This window comes from Achroia grisella, unplaced genomic scaffold (assembly GCF_030625045.1).
Source record: "Achroia grisella isolate CSIRO2021 unplaced genomic scaffold, CSIRO_AGI_Agris_v1 utg780, whole genome shotgun sequence".
NCBI lineage: Eukaryota > Metazoa > Arthropoda > Insecta > Lepidoptera > Pyralidae > Achroia > Achroia grisella.
This window is the reverse complement of record NW_026713020.1, coordinates 5,653,685-5,674,372: the sequence shown is the minus strand read 5'-3', so window position 1 is coordinate 5,674,372 and position 20,688 is coordinate 5,653,685. Positions and strand designations below refer to the sequence as shown.

General features: G+C 31.4%; 3 protein-coding genes and 1 long non-coding RNA gene across 5 annotated transcripts; 3 read left to right on the top strand and 1 right to left on the bottom strand.

The window, feature by feature from the left end:
• Positions 1-30: 30 nt before the first annotated feature.
• On the top strand, positions 31-3,640 carry LOC131850915 (uncharacterized). Of its 2 annotated transcripts, none has more exons than XM_059201316.1 (4): positions 31-389; positions 834-1,041; positions 1,702-1,941; positions 2,573-3,640. In XM_059201316.1, exons 1-4 carry the CDS (start codon positions 156-158, stop codon positions 3,019-3,021), a joined length of 1,131 nt encoding a protein of 376 aa, XP_059057299.1. In that variant the 5' UTR covers positions 31-155; the 3' UTR covers positions 3,022-3,640. The 2 variants fall into 2 exon arrangements, with proteins under 2 accessions (XP_059057299.1, XP_059057298.1); XM_059201315.1 differs by having other exon boundaries at positions 32-389; positions 831-1,041.
• Positions 3,641-3,845: 205 nt separating this feature from the next.
• LOC131850916 (probable methylthioribulose-1-phosphate dehydratase) lies at positions 3,846-8,528 on the bottom strand. The gene is made up of 6 exons (XM_059201317.1): positions 8,290-8,528; positions 8,115-8,209; positions 6,765-6,878; positions 5,749-5,899; positions 4,619-4,821; positions 3,846-4,114 (listed from the first exon to the last, which is right to left on the bottom strand). The coding sequence occupies exons 1-6, from the start codon at positions 8,305-8,307 to the stop codon at positions 4,012-4,014; spliced, it is 684 nt and encodes a 227-aa protein (XP_059057300.1). The 5' UTR covers positions 8,308-8,528; the 3' UTR covers positions 3,846-4,011.
• Positions 8,529-9,778: 1,250 nt separating this feature from the next.
• On the top strand, positions 9,779-18,709 carry LOC131850912 (uncharacterized). The gene is made up of 12 exons (XM_059201307.1): positions 9,779-9,980; positions 10,097-10,242; positions 10,688-10,808; positions 10,906-11,118; positions 11,261-11,497; positions 11,700-11,885; positions 11,972-12,490; positions 12,975-13,070; positions 13,708-13,842; positions 14,252-14,497; positions 14,584-14,635; positions 15,988-18,709. The coding sequence occupies exons 1-12, from the start codon at positions 9,789-9,791 to the stop codon at positions 18,579-18,581; spliced, it is 4,737 nt and encodes a 1,578-aa protein (XP_059057290.1). The 5' UTR covers positions 9,779-9,788; the 3' UTR covers positions 18,582-18,709.
• A 78-nt stretch (positions 18,710-18,787) lies between these two features.
• Positions 18,788-20,374, top strand: LOC131851113 (uncharacterized). The gene is made up of 3 exons (XR_009357859.1): positions 18,788-18,927; positions 19,396-19,575; positions 19,915-20,374. It is a non-coding gene; the product is annotated as an uncharacterized LOC131851113 (long non-coding RNA).
• The last annotated feature ends 314 nt before the right edge of the window (positions 20,375-20,688 follow it).

The following is a 20,688-nucleotide window of genomic DNA, read 5'->3' as shown; positions in this document are numbered from 1 at the left end:
TTTATGGAAAGACAATATAAACACTTTAAAAAGAAAACAATGTCACGGCCCTGACAGTCAGTATTAAAGATGTCTTGATTATAGATAATCACGCAAAGGATTGGTTGTTTGGGATGTAATCAAAATCAGTTGTGAAAATATGATTTGTTTTGAAAATGAATAGAAATCAACGCAGATTCGGTAGGCTTCCTCCGAAACGGAACGATAACGAAGGGAAAGTGAAGGTTTCTAAGACTAAACATGGTCCTGAGTTGGAAGAGGTCCTATCTCCGAAGAGAAAACGGATTTTCTGTAATACAGAGAAACCTACGAATGATAGGTGCTGCTACTTCAGTCCGGATCAGAGAGACTTTGGTCAGCTGACGGAAACTGATCGAAGGAGTGACAAGGTTAGGTATTGTTTTTAACTTTCAACAATAATATAAACAAAGTGTAAGTTTCGGGACCTGCTTGTATTAAAATTAAAAACTTTGGACAACTCACACAGCGTCTTCTAAGCAGAGCTTGTGTTAGGGGTACTAGACGACTTGTATAAATACATAGATATATTTTGTGAAAAACACTAGGACCGATATAAACAATCGATTGAATACTGAATACCACTGTTGCGGTTCTTACCGTGCGAGGAATCGAAACCGCGTCGGAAATCGTGGAAGTAAAGGGTTGTGCTAAACCACTAAATCACTGAGGCCGGAGTTTATATTAATTCATAATATTGTTTTACATTTATGTATTCATTTTATACTACCCATAACACTAGATCAGCTAGCTTGGGACTAGAAGGCGCCTTCTGAATTGCCCTGTTTTATTATTTTTATCTTTTATTACAGCAGTACAGCTTTTATCCTGAGAAACTTGACGATATTGGTCTGGTGAAGCAACTGGAAAACATTATAAATAATAAAAAACTTGAGAACAGTTCTCAATATGCAAATTCAGAGAAAAAACCCGCGGTTCCTGCTTATGTTAAGACTACAGATGGATCTCATTGGCAGAATATAAATAGCACTAATGAACTTGATAAATTCATACACGAGAAAGGTATTTTTTTAACAAAATTCACAAATGAAATTTAAATTTGATTGTAATTTTGGGTGGTTGCTTTTTTTCCTATGGGGATTGAAATTACGAGAGCCCGAGTAAAGGTTTGAACCCCTAACGGTTTTCTCAGACTAAAGGCTACTAAGGACTATACTTGACAGTAGTTACCTAAAAATAGACTAAATAATATGCTCAATGAATCTTGCAACTCAGCCCGGAAATGCTGAGTTGAGTGGGAAACTTTGGGCCGGGTACGAGACAGGTTAGTTGATAATGTCATTAATACAATAATATTTTATTGTAAGTACCTGTCCCGGTAAATGTTTTATTACATGGATGAATATTGCTCTTTAAAAATAGGGGTCGATGGTAGAGGAGTGAAAATTTAGGGTTGTATGTATTATTTAATGCCAAATCATAAATGTGTCAATAAAATATTTTTTTTTGGGTGGGTCACCCTTATGTGATATTAAAAATAGATAACAACATATTCTCAGACCTACCGAGTATACTTATAACATTTCATCAAAATCGGTTCAGTAATTTACGATTCCACCCCAGACAAACAACGTGACAAGAAATTTTTATATACTAAGAATGTACTATGACTATTTAAAATTAATGTTAAAGTAAGATAATTTTTTATAATAATTATTTTAGAAAAAGTTATACCAAAACAGTCGTTACAAAGCATCCACATATCTGAAGTTCCACGAATAAAGATAATTGCAGAGAAGTTCTCGAAGTGTAAGACGAATAATATAGAATTGAGGAAACTGGATGAGAAGGTGGTGTGCGTGGAATACGACATTTACACAGGAAACAATATGCTGAAGCCACGGCAGACTATGCGAGCATTCTTCTCCATAAAACCGGCATGTATAAACCAAGAAGAGAAAGGTAGATATATGTATTACTTGTATTTTATCGTCCATTCTAAAAAAAAACTATTACAAAAAAAACTATCGAATATCTTTAGTACAAAGAATATAATAAAAATAACCTTTTTAATATCGAACACGTTACAAAAACAATAGGTTTCATTTACAAAAAGCTTGTTGAGACTATATTTAAATGTAATTTAATCGACTTCAATAAGTAGAAGGGTCTCTAATCATCTGTATTTTTTTCGGAGTTCTCGTATAGGTTCCACAGAACTCCGTTATTCATATAATTTCCACAGTATATGAAAAAAAAAATTAACTGACTATAGGTACTTTTGCAAATTCTTTAAATATAAATTTCATAAAATTGGTGTAATGATTAAAGTTAAATGGTTATTAATTGATTAATTATATTTTATTAGTTTTTCCCGCATGAAATTTATGGTCTCTGTGTTATTCTGATATATACCTAAGCTATATTACTATAAAGTCTAACATCTATCCATCTATACTCACAAACTTTCGTTTATAATATTAGTAAGATTCAATGCCTGACATTTTGGAGTAACAACCGATCATGCGCGACCAATATTAATTGGTTGGCACCTAATTTAATGATATTTATCTATTACTTTCACATTGTACAGAAAACGCAGTACCCTCAACAATACCTTCAAAGATAAAGCACACGTTCAATATAGCAGACGAAGATTTAAAACACTTGAACGACAAAGAAATAGAAATGATTGACGGAAACATAGTCGAGAACAAATCTTACTTGGACGATCTGAAAAGAATATTAAAGCGTAATCAAGTGACAATGGCGAAAAAGAGCAAACCCTCGTTAGATTTGAGGTCTTTGTACGAAATGGCAAAAAAGCAAATCATTCCTTTAACAGACTTTACAAATAGTAATCTCCTATCGAGCGCCGAATTGGAAGAGATAAAAGATTTGATTTTAAGAAACTGTACGTCAAGTGTACATGGCATAAGGCGGCGGACAGTTAAGAGCGATGCAGAATCAGAAGTGTATAAAGAAATAGGGGTCCTGTCACGTAGCCTCATAGCAGAGCTGATGAGAGAGGATAAGAATTGAAAACACCGTCACAGCTTTTATTAGCCCATTCCTTCCCACTATCCTATTTTTAGGACACTACATTTAATTTTTTTTTCCCAACAAACTATGTATTTATACTATAGATACTAATGAAATTTGTATTTTAAAATATTTTTTTTTGTAGTAATACATATTTACGTCATTTTAATACATATTATAACTTTTTTTAATGTATTAAGACCTTAATCCTATTACATAGATGCTTGGAAAGTAATGGGTTAACCTATAAGTAATATTGGCATCAACAAAAATAGAACTGTAATAGCAACTGGTACAAATTGACTGGTGGAGTAAAAGTACTGGTAAAACTATAGTAAATAAATAATTTCAGTTATATATATATCCAACAACAGCTGAGTTTCTTATCAATTCTTAGAATGCACTCCGGACGATATGAGTCTGTAACTTTCTGTGCTGAAAAAGCAGCAGTTACCTTTAAAATTTGGAATTGTCATTTGTAAATGCGATCTTTTCTATCGTTAAAATACCTTTGTTTACCATAAAATTGTTCGTGTTAGGACAATATAACTATTATGTATTAAATACGAAAGTTTAAAAGTAAGTTTGTCTTGTTAGTAACTGCCAAAAGTCAACATGTGAATTGCTATTTTAGTATGGTTTTTATTGCTTTTTTATTGTTCTCAGGTTAACCTAAATGGGCGATTGGTAAGATATTGTCGACGTCGTAGTGGACGCAACATTTATAAGAATACCTTAGAATAAACTGCGTTCTTTTCGTTTCATAGATTTATTTATGTATACCTATATATTATATAGGTACATAACAATTGAGATAAAAACAATTTTTAGATAACAAACATTTTGTTGTTATACATACGGTAATTTTTCGTTAATATGTATATAAACATATTGAGAACTTATTAATTATTGCAAGAAGTTATAACACTATGGCGTACTGTTTATTCGCATTTTTCATTTTTTGTTGTTCATTAGCCATTATAAGTTGGGTCACTTTTTTCCATTTTCCACAGTCTCTGGATTGAAAGAAGGATCTAAGCCGAGCCTTTTCATTTCTACCGCCATTTCGAATAAATAGTCGTAGCATTCGGTCCTGTAAATGATAAACAATACACTTAAATAGCTAACTAGCTCTTTAATTATATTTTGCTTTATTATATCTTATGCATATATTAATCATGTAGGTAAACGTACATCATATTCTACACTAAATACATTAATTTTAACTGAAATAATACTCATTAAATAACCAATTCCAACTCAAATAAAAAAACACCTCAACAAACAAATTAAACTCCAATATACCCTCGATTTCGCAGAGGAAAGCGAAGGTATACCATAAGAGCAAACATGGTAACAATAAGAGATACTAAAAATGGTCATTTAATGCAGTTTTCAGTAATAGATAGTGATTCAAGAGGAAGGTTTGTATGTAATAAAATAACAAATAAAAATTACATAAATCAACGTTCCAGACCAATTATTGACATTTTAAAACGATATACCTTTCAGTAAATGTATTGGATTATGACTGTTGTGAATATAAGGAGGTTGATAGCATACACCCTCAATAAAAACAATAAAATTGTACACTTACATAGTCTTGGCCTGTTGCCATGTATCACCCCACACGTAAACTCCATGTCTCCTGACCAGCACTGCACTAGTTCCTGGGTAATTACGCAGCGCCTCACCCAAGCTGCCAGCGAGATCCTTCTCGAACGGAGTATTTTCTATAATAGGTACTACCAGCTTCTCATCGTATCGGAGATAACGACCAAGCTTCGCATCTTTGATGCCCTGAAAGGTTTGAAAAAATATTCTTTATGTTGTGGTACACTTATCATAACATTAATACGTGAAAATAGTACCACATGATATTGACCTGTTTTGTTCCAGCACTGCCTCAGTTAGGAAACTCATATGTAACCAATTCTTTAACGGTACATAGCCGTACTTTATTTGTGTATTCTGTGGATACATCGCTACTTGTGGGTATGTTGGTCTATTTACTTGTACTGTATAACTACAACTGAAACACTGTCACGTGATTACTTCAATATGTTAAAATTGGCTAATGAAAAATTTAATCTGGTAATACTATTGGCGAAGATTATTAATTGGCATAGGACAATTTTATATGACAAGTAACATGTAAAATTACACCGTTAATCTTCCTAAATAAATAAATAAATAAAAAAAACTATGTGCCTCTTTTTACGAAACTTGCGCGGATGGAGTAGTATGAAATTTCCCACACTTGTTGTTTATATAGAGAGTAAGTGCAGAATGCTATTTTTTTAAATACAATAAATTATTAAAAAAACACGCATATATACTGAGTAATAATTATACAATTAGTAGATACAATGTCATAAACTTTTTTACTTCTTCATCACAATCCTCTAAAAGACGTCGCCTGTCTAGAACTGCAGTAAGTGGTATATTAGAACGTGTATCTAAAGCTGTACAAGCAGGTTCCTATTGGATTTGTCTAGGCAGGGTTCTCCACTCCAACTCCACGCGGTTCCCCGTGGAAACCATCGTGATAAATTCTTGGTGAATTTGTCACAATGGGCTAACTAACCTGACCTCATGCTCATCTTATCATCTTCCACTGGTGCCCCGCCAGCGTAAACCGTTAGCGCAGGCGGCTGCACTATTCCATAATCAACCATAAAAAAAAATGCTACGAAATTCGTCTCTGTTAACATGCTTATTGCTAACCTTGATCATCTCTTGATGAGTGATGGTGAACTCTTTGTCGTAGAGTAGAGTAGCGCGGACGGCGTGCGGTGAGTGTGTGTGTATGACAGCGCCAGCGCCGCGCTCGCGGTATGCCAGCATGAACAGTGGTGTGCATTGACTCTTCTTCAATCTGAAAATGTACGAAAGTAAAATTACAATTATAAATATTATTGCCTAATTGAACAAAGGAGAGTGAATTCAGATATGACAGTTGATGGGGATCAGTGGAAGATGTGCGCAACCCCAAAAAAACTAAATATATACTGAATAATATATCCGATATACATTTAAAAGAAAACAGTTACAGTCAAAAGAAATCAAAAGAATTTATTCATGTAGGACATTTTAATCTCTTAAAAACAGTCAAGTTTTTTTTCTATTTAATAATAGTTTTCCCTACCGTCCAGTTCAGTATACAGATTAAATTCAGAAGAACTGACAAGAAATTCAACTGAATTTCTTGAATTTTAAAAGGCAGTTTATATACATTGCATACTTATACATATAGGTGTCTAAGTCTAAATAATAAGGAAAGGGGATTGTTAGTAATGTGGACTGATGATCTTATTGTTTAGTACAGTTTTATGTATTATTTTACCATCTTCCATTACAAAATCATACATTTTACAAATATTTTTTGTACTACAAAATATAAAGTAAGTTCTGTATGTTTTTTATGTTCATACTTTACAAACATAGTTTAGAAGTAATTTATTAACAAATAAAATAATAACTCTGTATTGCCCACAGATAAACAAAGAATAAAATAGAAAATACAAACATGATACACAAAAATCTGAACTACATAAATAATACATACAACAGCGCAAATAACAGGCTAAATACAGAGAATAGATTCAATTTACATTTACTACACAAAACGCTATATATGATTTACTTGCATTATTGGACTTGGATCCCTTCAATCTAAGCATCCTTAATTCCACTCTGTGCTGAGCAAGTGTGTTTAAGTCAATTAAAAAAATATAACTTACTTTTTCTCTGCGGGTGGTAGCTCTAGATCTTCATCATCAATAGTTTGTACAAACAAGTCATCATATTTCATACGCTCCTTCTGTACTCCAGATGGAGCTATAAAGATTTTGTCACTGAAAACATTACGTAAATAATTTTTACAAACCAATTTTATTAATTAATTTGATTGCCACTAACAATATGAATGTGGATGGATGGAAAGAGAGAGGACACCTTAAAAAAGATGGTTGGATTGTGTGAAAGTATGAGATATGAGTAAAACTTGTTAAAATTTGTTTTGTAAGTGGCATCATCATTGCCTTGCTTTTATCCCATTATTTGGGATCGGTGCAGTATGTTATACTCTTCCACTGATCTCTATGGGCCATCATATCTGAGCATACGGAGAGTATGCTCAGATATACATATATCATACAAAACAAAGCTCAGATATAGATACAAAACAAATTTTACCAATACAATTTCAACTCCATCCAAACAATGATTAAGCATTGAAAAAGGAGTATGTATGATGTACAGAGATTTAAATAAGTATAATAACATATATAAAAACAAACAGGTATAGAAATGCAAAAGGTTTCATTGGGAATTATTACTATTATGTAATGGAACTTTCTAATGCACTATTTTGCTCAAAATAGAGTAAACTTGATAGATTTAGAGGATGCCTTAGCCCCTGGGTTTTGTATTGCGGGACCTAATATAATTCATAGAAATATATGTAAAATGAATAATGAATAACTTACTTTATAGGATCATTATTAATATTATAAATGCAAAAGTTTGTGAGTATGAATGGATCTTTGTTACTCTTTCACACAAAAACTACTGAACAGATTTTCATGAAACTTAACAGTAATATAGCTTATACGTCAGAATAATATATAGGCTATAAATTTCTTGTAGGTGAAACTGTGGGCACAGCTAGTGAGTTATAATTAAAATAATGAATAATTTTGAAACTTAATATGTAACAAAAAGTGCCGAATGGATTTCTTTCTCTTTATTATATTATGAAGCTGGGATGAAAACTGATGGTCATAATGGTTACAAAAGACATGAATATATCATATGAATAACTCTATAGATCATTAGCAATTAGTTTTTTTTTATATTGTAACATTGTTGAAGGCACTGATAAAATATTTTTTCTTTCTTTCAATCAAACATTGCCACTATGAAGAACTAGTCTTCCTTCAGTTCGATTCTGTAATTTCACAGCTGTATTTCAATCTTCAACCCGAAACTGCTAACAAAGTGCAATAATCAGAGGTAGGTGAGACAGAAGTCCATGCAGAGGACTTTACATAAAGTTTGTCAATTTATTAATTATTAAAATGTATATTTACCCTTCCTTAATTGAAATACCACCGCCAGTCCCTGTGACCCATCCTAAGTGATAAAACTGATTGCAAAGCTCTGGAATTAGGTTCCTCGGATGTTCCTGTAATTAATACAAAATATTATGTTAAAATATGATTTATTTACAGGTACAAATTAGTTGTAAATTTACTTGAAACGTACTGGACCAAACTCCGACATGGTTAGAATAAGATCTTCAATTAAAATTGAGACGCAGATTCTGTTATCAATATAGTAATTTATCAACTGAAAACTTATGCGAGATGAAATTATTCACATATGAGTGTTATAAAGATAATTAAAAACGTAGTGATTAGTTCTTATGTCGAGATAATTATAATTACTGTAATAATAATATTTATTTATCAAATAGAACGAGTTTAAGAATACCGATAAAACCAAAAATAAACAAATATTAATCAGTCAGTCAGTATCAATATCCGTTCAGTTAGTCTTTCAAATAAAAATATGTCATTGGCTGTCATTGTCAGGACTTATTTTTTTTAATTCTTGAGAGGAATGGAGTAGTATATTGGCAAATGGTCATATCCGGCATTTTTTTAAGGATAATAATGGAATGGTGCACCCGTCTGTGCTAACAGTTTACGCTGGCGGGGCACCAGTGGAGTATAAGATGAGCATGAGGTCAGGTCAGTTAGCCTGTCGTGGCAAATTCACTAGGAATTTATCTCGGTAGTTTCCAGGAGGAACCGTGTGGAGGTCGACCTGACATGGTACATTGTTAGCAAAGGGAATTACTAGTTCCCATTACTAGCAATCGTCTTCCCATATCTGGCATTAGGTACATATTACCTAATCTGATGTTTGTTTTGTTTTTAAGAGTTTAATAATCTTCTTTTATAAATATTTTGCGTAAAAGTTGCTGGTTCTACAGAATGTTAAAAATAAAAATAAGACAATAATTAGTACACATTATTTTTGTCAGTTTGTAACTGTGATAGCATGTTGAAATTATAGCAGAATTTATCAATATTTATATTAAAATTGTTTGCTGTGATCACAGACCATGACAAGAAAATTAATTATTGTTTAAATATATTGTGCTTGGTTAGTATTTAGAAAATTTGAGAAGCAGACGTTTTATTCCTCAATTATATTCATGGTACTATTTATTTATATAGATATAGACTGGAAATTGTTATACCTGATATAGTAGTTAGAGCCATTGTCAATTATGGACGTCATGGAAAACACTGACTCCAATATTCGCATTTCGTTCGATGGATACCGTTGTCTTTATCATTCAGCCGACAAGCAGCTTGCTTTATAAGCTGAGAATCAGTTTTAGGGTAAAATTAGGCAGTGAAATTACAAGATAAGAGACTTGATAGTCTATGTCAAGTCTAGCTTAGTCCTATGGAATAACAACGGATGAGTGGTATCGCGCACATGAGAACTTGATGTCTGCAATTTTCTTTATGTTCAAAGGCGATGGTTACCACTTACCATCAGATCAACTGACAGCTTGTTTGCTATTGTAATTCCATAAAAAAGGTACTATTTCAATCGAACTTGCTAGTTATACAATATTTTTTTATGTCGGCCAATTACGAACTGAATTCCTCAGGTCTAAATCAGGGTAAAACTAAAGAACATGACGGTCTTAGTAATATTTTGTTCAACAGATACAAAGTTGCAGTATGCCAGAGATTCCAGAATGCTTGAATCGCCGCTACTTGGCTCTCGATGAACTGATCAAGGACTTGTCTTCGGGAATGTCAAATTGTAGATCTAAAGCGGATTGTCCAGCTGAGTCAACCACCGACGTCGGTATCAAACTAATGTGCGATTTCTGGAACATTCTCAAAGAAGACCCCGATTGTGACTTGACTGTAATTATAGTTAAATCATCGTAATTTGACCTTAATAACATAGTTAATATTTTATGTGCTACTTTTGTGAAATAACACCTAATTCAATAAAATATATACTTTATGTTTTTATCTAGCAAGCAGTTCAACAACGTATGGGTTTGAATGAGAAAAGTAACAACGGGTATAGAACTCAACCCGTCTCTTGCTATATGGCAAGAACGGGGAGCAACAATGATAACGACGAGAGCAAGAAGAGATGCGCTGTAAATAAAATTAAAAAGTACTGAATAATATATTTCATTCATACCATAGAATTCTAGGTCACACTGAAAATAAAAGACGGATGGATTGTGTGAAAAATTATAAAAAAGGAAACTGATATACGATGGCTGATAGAGTCAATTATGGAATCACTACACCTACCACAAATAAGAATAAAGGCAAAGTAATAATTACTAGATAGCATAATGACGACTAATTGAGCGAGAATTGCCTTGCCTGAGAATTGCCTGAGAATGAATCGAACTATGGATATCATTTTTACGAGTTCCCTATATTTCAACACTCTTAGTAGCATCCTGCAAACGAGTCGTCTGATGACGAGGGTAGTTAATGATTATTGCAAGTACAAAAATCTTATCTTACATAACCTCTTCTATACAACTCCATCATTAAATTTACTGTATCTCATCTATTGTTCTTCTACATAATAGTTAATTTCTTAGTTTTTGCTGCCATAGTCCCGAACCGGAGTCTACACTAAAATGTTCAGCATCGAAATCAGTTTCTCAAAGCATGGATACTGATGTACTACCACTCAGCAAGGTTCTTTGTAATTTGAAAGAGGTAAGCTTTAAAGACTTAAATAGATATTTATTTGTAGCTGAGTAGTCAATATAATATGCATAATAGTAATATGCTGAATAATTTTGTCTCCAAAAAGGCAGCATCGTTTGATAAGAAATGCAATGTAAGAGTGAACGAGCTGATAAAAACTCAGAAACAACTGCAAGATCAGATACAACATTTAGAACACAGAGAAAAGGACGGTGTAGAGTTGCTGAAGCAAGCAGATTGTATGTGGTCGTGTATGGAAGATGCGTATAAGAAAAAAATATCCGAGTCTCTAGAAAGGCAGAAGGATTTATTAAAGCAGGTTACATATTATTAGGAATTTTATTGAAAGCATTATGATGTTTTTATGTTGGTAATACTTATTGGTTACTTATTTAAATATGGAATATTTATTAAACTCTTAATAACTCAACTTTATGAATTGTTATTTATATATATTTCAGTTAAAAGAAGTCGAAGCAAGCACGACAAAATGGCGTAAAAATAAGAAAGATTTGGAATTTCAAATTGATAATGTAAACAAATGTCAACAAGAGATATTGGACAAGATTAATCAGAAAACGAATGACATTAAATGTATAGAAATGGAAATAGGCGAATTTAACAAGCGAATAGAAAATAATAAAAAAGATGCAGAAACTGCTAAGAAGTCTTTGAGTAATAAAAAACAGGCGTCAAACGTATGATATTTTATATTTTAAATTTAATGTACATTGCTTATTATAAGGTCCATTATGTGTTACTATTCTTGGAACTTGAATTTCAGTACCTCTACCTAGGTAACATATAATATGAGTAATGTAAATATTTTTGTAGTATCTAATAACGGCCGTATGAAATTAGAATCTGATTAAAGTATCAGATATTATTATTTCATTTTAGTTAAAAATTACTTCTATAAGTACTGAGATCACCAAAGTCCAGAAAAAATTAAAAGATGAACAGAAAAATAAATATGATAAAGAACAAGAGGGTAATCAATATATAAAGGAAGCACGAGAAGATTTACAGAAGATATGTAGAGTATTGTTAGAGAAGAAACTTGAAAATGAAGATCAAAAGGCAGAGGTTAGCATTAAAATTATAGTCATAATTTTTATTATTAAAAATATTATAATATACATGACAAATCTCACGTTCAACAAATATTTTAGCGTGAAGCATTAATATTGGAGCTCGATATGTTGAAACAAACATGCGATCAATGCAGAGATAAATGCAAAAACAAACATATATCAATTAATAACGAAATTATGAAGATCGACAAAGAAATAGCACAATTTAAAGTTAAATGCATTAGATGCCACGAATGTACCGATACTGCTGATGTTAGGACATTTTGTACAGATTGTCCACGATGTCTTGAAGCACGAGATTGTTTATATACAGATGGTCAATGCAAACCTGACCATACGATGGATTGTGTGTGCATGAGTATAAAGCAGAAATTTCTTGATAATGTCTTTGATAATATGTACACTGTATTGGAAAAAGAAGCTAAAACAGGTCCTGGTAAAGCAGTAGCTGAAGCAGTCCTGCGTTGCTTAAAAAAAAGTAGAAATGGGAAATTGAACGAAGAAACAAGAAAAATTCTCCAAGATTTTATATTAACAACGGTAAAAAAGAATTTAAATTTGACTATTGTTGGAGGTGCAGTGAAGACTCGATGTGAAGTAAGTGTTGTTATTAACGTTGGTAGTATATTGAATTGCATTTATTCTCGCATTGTTAGTTAGTATATCCTCTACTTTGCCTAATAATATGAAGAATATACTTTATTATGACGGTACACTCATGTGTAATGAAAATGGGCTGCTGTAATTTGCTGGAATACCTAAAATTTTCTTCCGATATTAAAAAGTATAATTTCTAAAATCCATATTACGACTATTGAAATAATATCTTAGATAAATGAACTAAAATAACCTAACATGAATTTTAGAATTTCACATGTTGTAAATAAACATAAATAGTTAACATTTTAATTACCAAACATTTTGAACGCTTGTGACTTGAAGATATTGAGTGATGTAAGTTACATTACTCATCTCATATCGCACTTATATGAATTATCTACATTTTCACATACTACGTATTGAGTATTAGAAAGTACATAAATCGCAATTGTAACAATAGATTTTCCACTTATTTCTTTAGATGGATGCGGAAACCTATAATCAATTAATGCTCTGTCTCAAAGAAGTGAAATTAACGCAACCTTTAAAAGTGGATGTTGGGACTGTTGCTAAAAAGGTTTTTTTTTACTATTTCGTAGTATTTTATTAGTAAATAGTACTTATTAATTGTAAATATATTTTTATGTAATATAAAATAGCCTATATCCTACCTCGTGATACTTCATATCAAGTTTAATTGAGTACCATTTATTCGTAAAAGTAATAGATAGACAGACAGATACACTTCCTCATTTATAATTTTAGTATGGATTTATGTTGATGGTTGAAAATCATTTGCATTGATTGAAATATCAATGTAAAGTAATTGTATATATTATAATATTTTTTTTAAATCGCCATGTAAATAAAAAATACACTGCGTTACGACTCGACTGTATTAGTTCTTTTATGCAGTGCAGAATAATAGCAATTTAGCGGTATCGCCTTACTTCCGATGGTCGTGGGTGCGCATATTCATCAGTATGATTGTTTGTAATGATCTGGGTGTTTCTTATATATATTATGTTATTTAGAAAATACGTATCTAACTATTTGTACCAGTTGTCTAGTACCCATAATACAAGCTCTTGAGACCACAGGGAGCTGTGTAAATTATCCTGAATTATTATTATTATTATTACTAATATTGCAGGATAGTTATCCTTCATAAATCTTAGTAGATTGCTTAGATTCTACTCAGTACTCTGTTTTAGGAACCTTGTCGCCGTTGGGGTGGTACTAGTGAGTGTAACTGTCCAAAAGGTCCTAAATCTTGTATATGCACGAAGAAAGCTTTACCGCCTCCTAACGATCCTACTCCTTGTCCACCGCCGGAGAAGGAAGATATTGTAAGAAATCATTTTGACTAAAATTATCTTTCATGTCATTTTTTTCCTAGGCTAGATGATTGATTAGACTAGATTTATTTTTATTTACTAACTACTCACCCCGTCTTAGGGTGTAGGTATATGTATTATTTATATATTGTACATCTCTCGTGTATCTCGTTGTGTACTCTGATAGAGTGGTTTCATCTCTCACTGAAACCACTCTATCACTGAAAACTGCATTTAAATCAGTTATGTAGTTTGAAAGATCTAAGCGCACAGACCGCGGGGGCGACATGTTTTATATTATGTAAATACTAGCATACTATTTAATTTTATATATACCATATTTCTGAACTGATTTATAATGAATTAATATAAACATAGTCTCTAATTGTGTCAATAAGTAAGTTCTGTTTCTTTTCTTTAGAGTGATGTTGTGGCTTGTCCTCATAAAGAAGGTGCTCCTTGCGGTGCTGACTGTGCTTTGCATACCATTCCAAGTTGTGTAGGTGCAGATGTAGCATCTTGGAGCACAAATCCTTGTAAGGAACAAGTGTGTCCATTCTCGAAGAATATGAGAGCAGCTCAATGTTTTCTTGGACCAGAATCATTATCTTCATTGTCAAATCTACCGGAATCTATTAAGCCTGATATATCAGTTTTACCAGAACAGGTGAGTAATAAATTTTTTTTATGGTAGGACTGTCATAAAAATTTTATTACAAATTATTATGCACTACAATTTATTGCTTTTTGCAGATCATGTGTAATTGTGGAAATACTCCCAAAAAGCCATGCACGTGTCGTGGAGGTGAGTAAAAAATGATTTTATAATAATATCCCAAATATACGTGAGAGTACAAATAACAGTTTAATTTGCAATATACATAAATGACGTAGGAATTTCGTCATTATAGATGTTAAGAATCATCCGCGTGACCGAATAATTGAGGAAGTAATGGGAAGATACATTGAAGTGACACCCATTGAGAAAGTAAGTTACACGGTCATAAACAATGCATCCTGATGATATAAAATAATCTTGTCTGTGATCAAGTAAACTTATTCATAATTGTTATTTTGGTAATTAGACAAATAAAATTATTCATGCTTTATCAAATTAAATTATTCATTGTCTTGGTTTTATTTTTACTTGTAAATTTATAGAAATAATCACCATGTGAGTGGTTTTGGTCAAACTTAATAAAATATTGTTTTATCTTAGGTTACAACTATATATAAACAAAGTAGCAATGCAATAAAAGGAATCAAAGAATCTAAAGTTTACGTTAGTACAAACATGTCTATAAATAATACTTCAATAAAACTAAAGGATTGTAATAAGAAAAGAGATTGTTTTAATAAGAATTGTAAGATAAAAAAGTTTCATACGTACAAAAGCAACAAAGATATTTGTGTCTCAAATAGTATAGATTACAACAGAATAAAAATATATTGTAAAAAGGATTTGAAATACAAAGAAAAAGTTGTGAAAGGAATGAAACCCCATATGAAATATGCTTTAATAACTGATTATAAAGTTGGTAATTCTAAAACTAATTCGTCGAATGCTTTTATAAATAAACGTGATCAGTATTCTGTCAATAGCTTACTTGAAAGAAATGTCTGTAACACAGTTAAAGAAGTAATACAAGATGTTATAGATAGTGAAGCAAACGTCAAACATAGTATACACTCCTCAGATATTGAGGATGTAACAATGCAATCATTGATAAATGAAATAGTTTCTCGTACAAAAATATCAGCAGATAATAGTACTTCGACTTTAGATGAAAGAGAAATCACCACCGAATATTTTGAATATAGTAATATTACATAAATATTCGTAAATAAATTTTATTTTGTATAGGTTAAACAAAATATGACTTCAATAATCTAAATATAATGTTATAATATGCAAAGTGAAATATGATTATTATTTATACAACAATTTTAACAATAATGTAAAAACAATAAAAACGTCGTAAGATAACAATTAGAATGTGTAGTAAATATAAAGTTTGAAGTATATTTTTAATCGAATAACGGAAATTATGTGTAAGATAAGTTTTCTTATGTGCGAAGGTAAATTGCTGCTTTCACCTTTTGTACTCTCACGTATTAAGTTATAATATTTATAACAATTTTTATTGATAATTACAGATGTAAAATATGTCAAAACTACACTAATGACTGAATGTAATAAAAGTACATGTGTGTTAATATGGGATCAAGGAGACAATGAAATAGAACTCAGAGATTCAACGAAAGAATATAAAGAGAATATAAACATTACCGACACTGAACCTAAAAATAAGAAAGATAAAGCACCATTAGTAGTTTCGAAACAATCTAGTTTTAGTAATAAAAATATTACTTTTGGTAAACAATCCAATGACGTAGCTGATTGTTCTTTTTCAAATGCATTAAAAATTTCCATACTAAACGAGAATGGAGGGTTGGATGTTTATTTTACTGATATAATAAACACTCCATCAGGAGGTTTAGCAATGAAAGTTGACGAAAAAGTTATACATTTTATTGAAAATAGAATTAAGGACGATCCTAATTTGTTAGTATATTTAAATGAAAAAAAATCAGGATATTTTTTGATCGATTTTGCTTATAAAGAAAGTGCATATTGTAGATCTAAAAGGCTATTAATAAACAGGACACCATCAGGTACTATGTCATTTAAAGTAGAAAAAGGACATTTGAAAACGATCAAACCTAGTTTTACACAGAGTGTATTAGAACTAAATGATGAATTAGCAAAAAAGTCGTCCATATGTATAAAATTATCAAAAACTAGTAAAGTTACTAATAAGAGCTCAACAGAGCATGTGAAGAAAATAACAAACGTAACAAATTATCAGCGTAATGAAACAGATAAAGTATCTCATAAATCAGTTGAGAGCTTCAAAACTCAATTAGAGAATCAATATAATTACGGCACTAAACATATCACTTTGAAGATTCAAGCTGATAACAATTATTTCAAATATGCCGATGGAAGATTATTAAAGACAAAGTCAGGAAATATTGCTATAATTATTAAAAATGTTTGTATATTTAATAACATATTTGATAAAACGGATGAAGCTTTTATTTCTTTGGATAAATCAGATTCGGTCACGTTTTTGATAGATATAAACGGACAACATAATAATAAAGTACCTAATGCTTCTCTGAAAAAAGATTCTCAAGAGAATCTAATAGTCGTTTTAGCAGACACATATAAAGAAAGCCAAGAAATTAAAATCAATTCTGATCCTGTACACAAAGGAAATTTCTATAAAATGAGAATAAAAGGGATTGAAAATATTGGTGAATCACCTGCAATATTAAAATTAACGCCATCAGAAAATTATATAATTGTTGTAGATAAGGAATTCGAAAAGAAATATATACAAACTATTAGTGATTATATGGATGATAATTGTAAGTGCTCTCTGGATCTAGTTAGAACCGATTCAGGTAATTATGAAATAATATTCGGTAACAGTTCAGTTTCACAACAGGAGCGAAATGCTTTTATAGTAAAATCTCCATCTGGAAATATAAAAATTTTAGTTAACGGGCCTGCTTTTGAAACTCTTTCGAGAACATCAGGGTTAAATCCGAATATATCAATTCATAACTCATTTAGTGAAATAATTGAGAAAATGTTTGACAAACTTCCTTCAACATGCCAACAAGTCAATACGGAACAAGTAAAACAATCTAAACTTCTTGCTACAAACAGTAAAAGCGATTCACATTTACATGAAAAAGTTAAATTTAGACTTCAAAACCAGCAAATTTTACTTTCGGATCCTTCTGCTTTGTTAAAAAAGATCAATTCTGGACAGTATGCTATTGTTACAAATAAAAAATCAAAAATAACTTTCATGAATACTTTAAAAAGTTATTTAGCAAGAAAATCACTAGATATTATTCCAATCAAACGAATAAATTCTAGAGAAATCACTATAATGTTAAATAACGACGATGGAATAAATGATCAGAATGGATCATTGAAAATTACGCCGTCAGGAAACATTTACATTTTAATTAATGAAACTGTTATAAAAAGTATAAAAAACTGTAACTTGAAACGGGAATGTGATGAATATATTGATCATTTTAAAAGTTATCCTTATAATATAAATACTGCTAATAAAGCGGTCACTACAACTTGTAATTTTCAGCCCGATGATTGTTCATGCGATGATGTAACTAGATGTTTTTGTAAAGAATTACAATGTCAATATACAAATACATTAGAAAATTCAGAAGAAATGGAAAATATACGACTTTTTAGACCAGAAATGTGTGGGATTGATTGGAGAAAAGTTAAAAGAAGACCCAATAAAATCTATAAGATTTGTGATCCTAACAAGTGTTCATCCAAGTGTTGTCCGAATGACAAAAAACATAGTAAATATGTAAAAACACATATAAAATCACCACATATAGCAATTAAACCTCGAGAAACTAGATTAGCACAGAAAAAAGATTCTCAACGAAATAAACATTGTTTTTATTTAACAGAATCTGTTTGTCCATATCACAAGGATAGATATGATAATGTTTCGAACGAATTATTAGAAATTTCTGGATTATGCAATAAGGTGCAAGGACAAAAAAATAAATTAAGAAAAGTTGTTGCAAATTTAACATATACTAGAAATGCTAAATCTTTGATGCAACCTTTTGATTATTTAGACACCTTACCTCCACAACTGCCGTATTTTCTTAATAACTATCACGTATAGATACACAATAATTATATAATGTTTCCGTTGTCTCTATGGATAATTATAGTTAAATTGTATTTGTTAAATAAATGTATATTACATGTTGGTAATGTCATGATCTGTAATTAGAGCCGAAATAAAAACTACTGATAGTATTGAATTTTATTTTTTTAACTACAATATAAATTAAAATATAATAAAAATTCTTATCGAATAAAGCCTATTATTCTATAAATCATTATTTGGCAGATGACCAACAACAACTAACATCAGACAAGGCATTATATATTTTAAATATGTTAGGAAAATACATGTTATGCGATATGTAAAGATTGAAATAAACTAAAAGAAATAATATAAAAAAGTAAGTGGTATTTCATTCATTTTTTTAGTAGTAGAGTTTCTTGCCAGTTAGACCATCTTAGCAAATTTACTAGGAATTACTAACAATGGTTTTCTGGGAGTAATCGACTAGAGTACGTTGCTTGCAATTAGTCTACTAGCCCTCTATATGAACAATATTCCCTTCTATTGGTATTGTATTTAAGTAAACAATTTTTTTTTAATGTATAATGGTATGGTTCACCCTCCTGCGCTAACGGTTTACGCTGGCTGTGCACCAGTGGAGGATGATAGGAGCATGAGGTCAGGTCAGTTAGCCCATCGTGGAAAATTCGCCGGGAGTTTATCATGATGGTTTCCAGCGGCAACCGCGTGGAGATCAACCTGACATGGTACATTGCTAGCAATGATATCATCAGTCCACATTACTCATAATTCCCTTTCCCAATAGAAAAAGAATGTCAAGATGTTATTGTCTTTTTATATTCAGAACTAATGGTTGCTCATTGAAACACATGTCATGTAAGCTTTATCTGCGAAAGATTTAACTGCACACTGCAGGGAAGATGATACAACTGTTTGTGAGACGAATCTTTAATGCACCATGTTAAATCCAAATATAATAATTTTAATCCAGCAAGCAAGTTTCAACCGTATATCTACACAATAGGTACAAATATAACTTTTATCTTTTAGCCAAAGTAAATAGAAATGACTACGGGGACGGTTCGTTTCAGGAAGAAAATAACTTGTAATACATATTTGAGAATTTAAAAACACATTCTATTTTTTTAATTCCATAGAGGAAATAATGATCCAACATAAAAACTTCACTGAAGATTAATCAGTCCCTATAACCGAAAAACAGCTTACAAAGCAAGCTGCTTGGCAGTTGTAGGTGAGACTAAGATCTAAGTTATCGGAACGTAATGTGTGAAAGAGACATATAAATGACGTGTGTCCGAGCGAGAGAAAATATAGACTCCTAAAAGATGTCCTTCATTTGCAGAGGTATCCACGCTTACAACTTTCACAGACTACCCCTGGTAATCTTTCATTTACTAAATCTTATGTTTTCACCGAAGTCCCATCCGATGGTCAGATCAAATATCACGTCAACTGAACATTACTGTCAGCGCCGCAATACATCAGACATCTGAGCGCAGCAGATGGCGACGGCTAGTCGACAAGATAGTATAGAGTCACGATCCTCAGCAGTGAGGGAACGATTAAGAAGATGCTTTCACCACCACGGCTCTATTTATGTATTTACAGTTCCGAATCGTTCTATTTATTTTTAATTCGAAATACCTGAAGCATATGTACAGTTCGCAACCAAATCATTATCTTTTCAGCATTCCAGTGAGTTCGAATTCTTGTTGAATACAAATTGTTTCTTTGTCGGCCAAGTTTCGTGAGAGACAATTCAAATAATCTGCCTATGTGTTTTCGCTTACAACGTAAATTTTCTAAGGGATATCAGTAGGTGGTTTTGTTTTATTTGACTGGAATGACATGCTGATGGCCTACCTGGTGGAAAGAAGAAACTATCACGTATAGACTGATCATACAAACAACATACTCTTTCTTTGTATGTGTACTACAGTTGTGTAAAAAGGTAGTAATTCAATGCACAGGTTTTTTTTACATTACCTTGTTAAATATAAAGAAAGAGAAAGGGATGGTCATATATGAAATTGTATATATATTGTATTTATTATATATCTGTTGATTTAAATAAATTTATATATCTATTTATCTTAAATAGCTCTCAAGCAATTAT

Bases quoted from the DNA above. Each gene is read 5' to 3' on its own strand.
- LOC131850912 (XM_059201307.1), top strand. From the start codon at position 9,789: ATGCCAGAGATTCCAGAATGCTTGAATCGCCGCTACTTGGCTCTCGAT. The intron at 9,981-10,096 runs GTAATTATAGTT...GTTTTTATCTAG, and splicing joins ACCCCGATTGTGACTTGACT to CAAGCAGTTCAACAACGTAT. The intron at 12,491-12,974 runs GTAAGTGTTGTT...TTATTTCTTTAG, and splicing joins CAGTGAAGACTCGATGTGAA to ATGGATGCGGAAACCTATAA.
- LOC131850915 (XM_059201315.1), top strand. From the start codon at position 156: ATGAATAGAAATCAACGCAGATTCGGTAGGCTTCCTCCGAAACGGAAC. The intron at 390-830 runs GTTAGGTATTGT...CTTTTATTACAG, and splicing joins CTGATCGAAGGAGTGACAAG to CAGTACAGCTTTTATCCTGA. The intron at 1,942-2,572 runs GTAGATATATGT...CACATTGTACAG, and splicing joins TATAAACCAAGAAGAGAAAG to AAAACGCAGTACCCTCAACA.
- LOC131850916 (XM_059201317.1), bottom strand. The intron at 6,879-8,114 runs GTAAATATACAT...TAATGTTTTCAG, and splicing joins GGTATTTCAATTAAGGAAGG to TGACAAAATCTTTATAGCTC. The intron at 5,900-6,764 runs GTAAGTTATATT...GTACATTTTCAG, and splicing joins CTACCACCCGCAGAGAAAAA to ATTGAAGAAGAGTCAATGCA.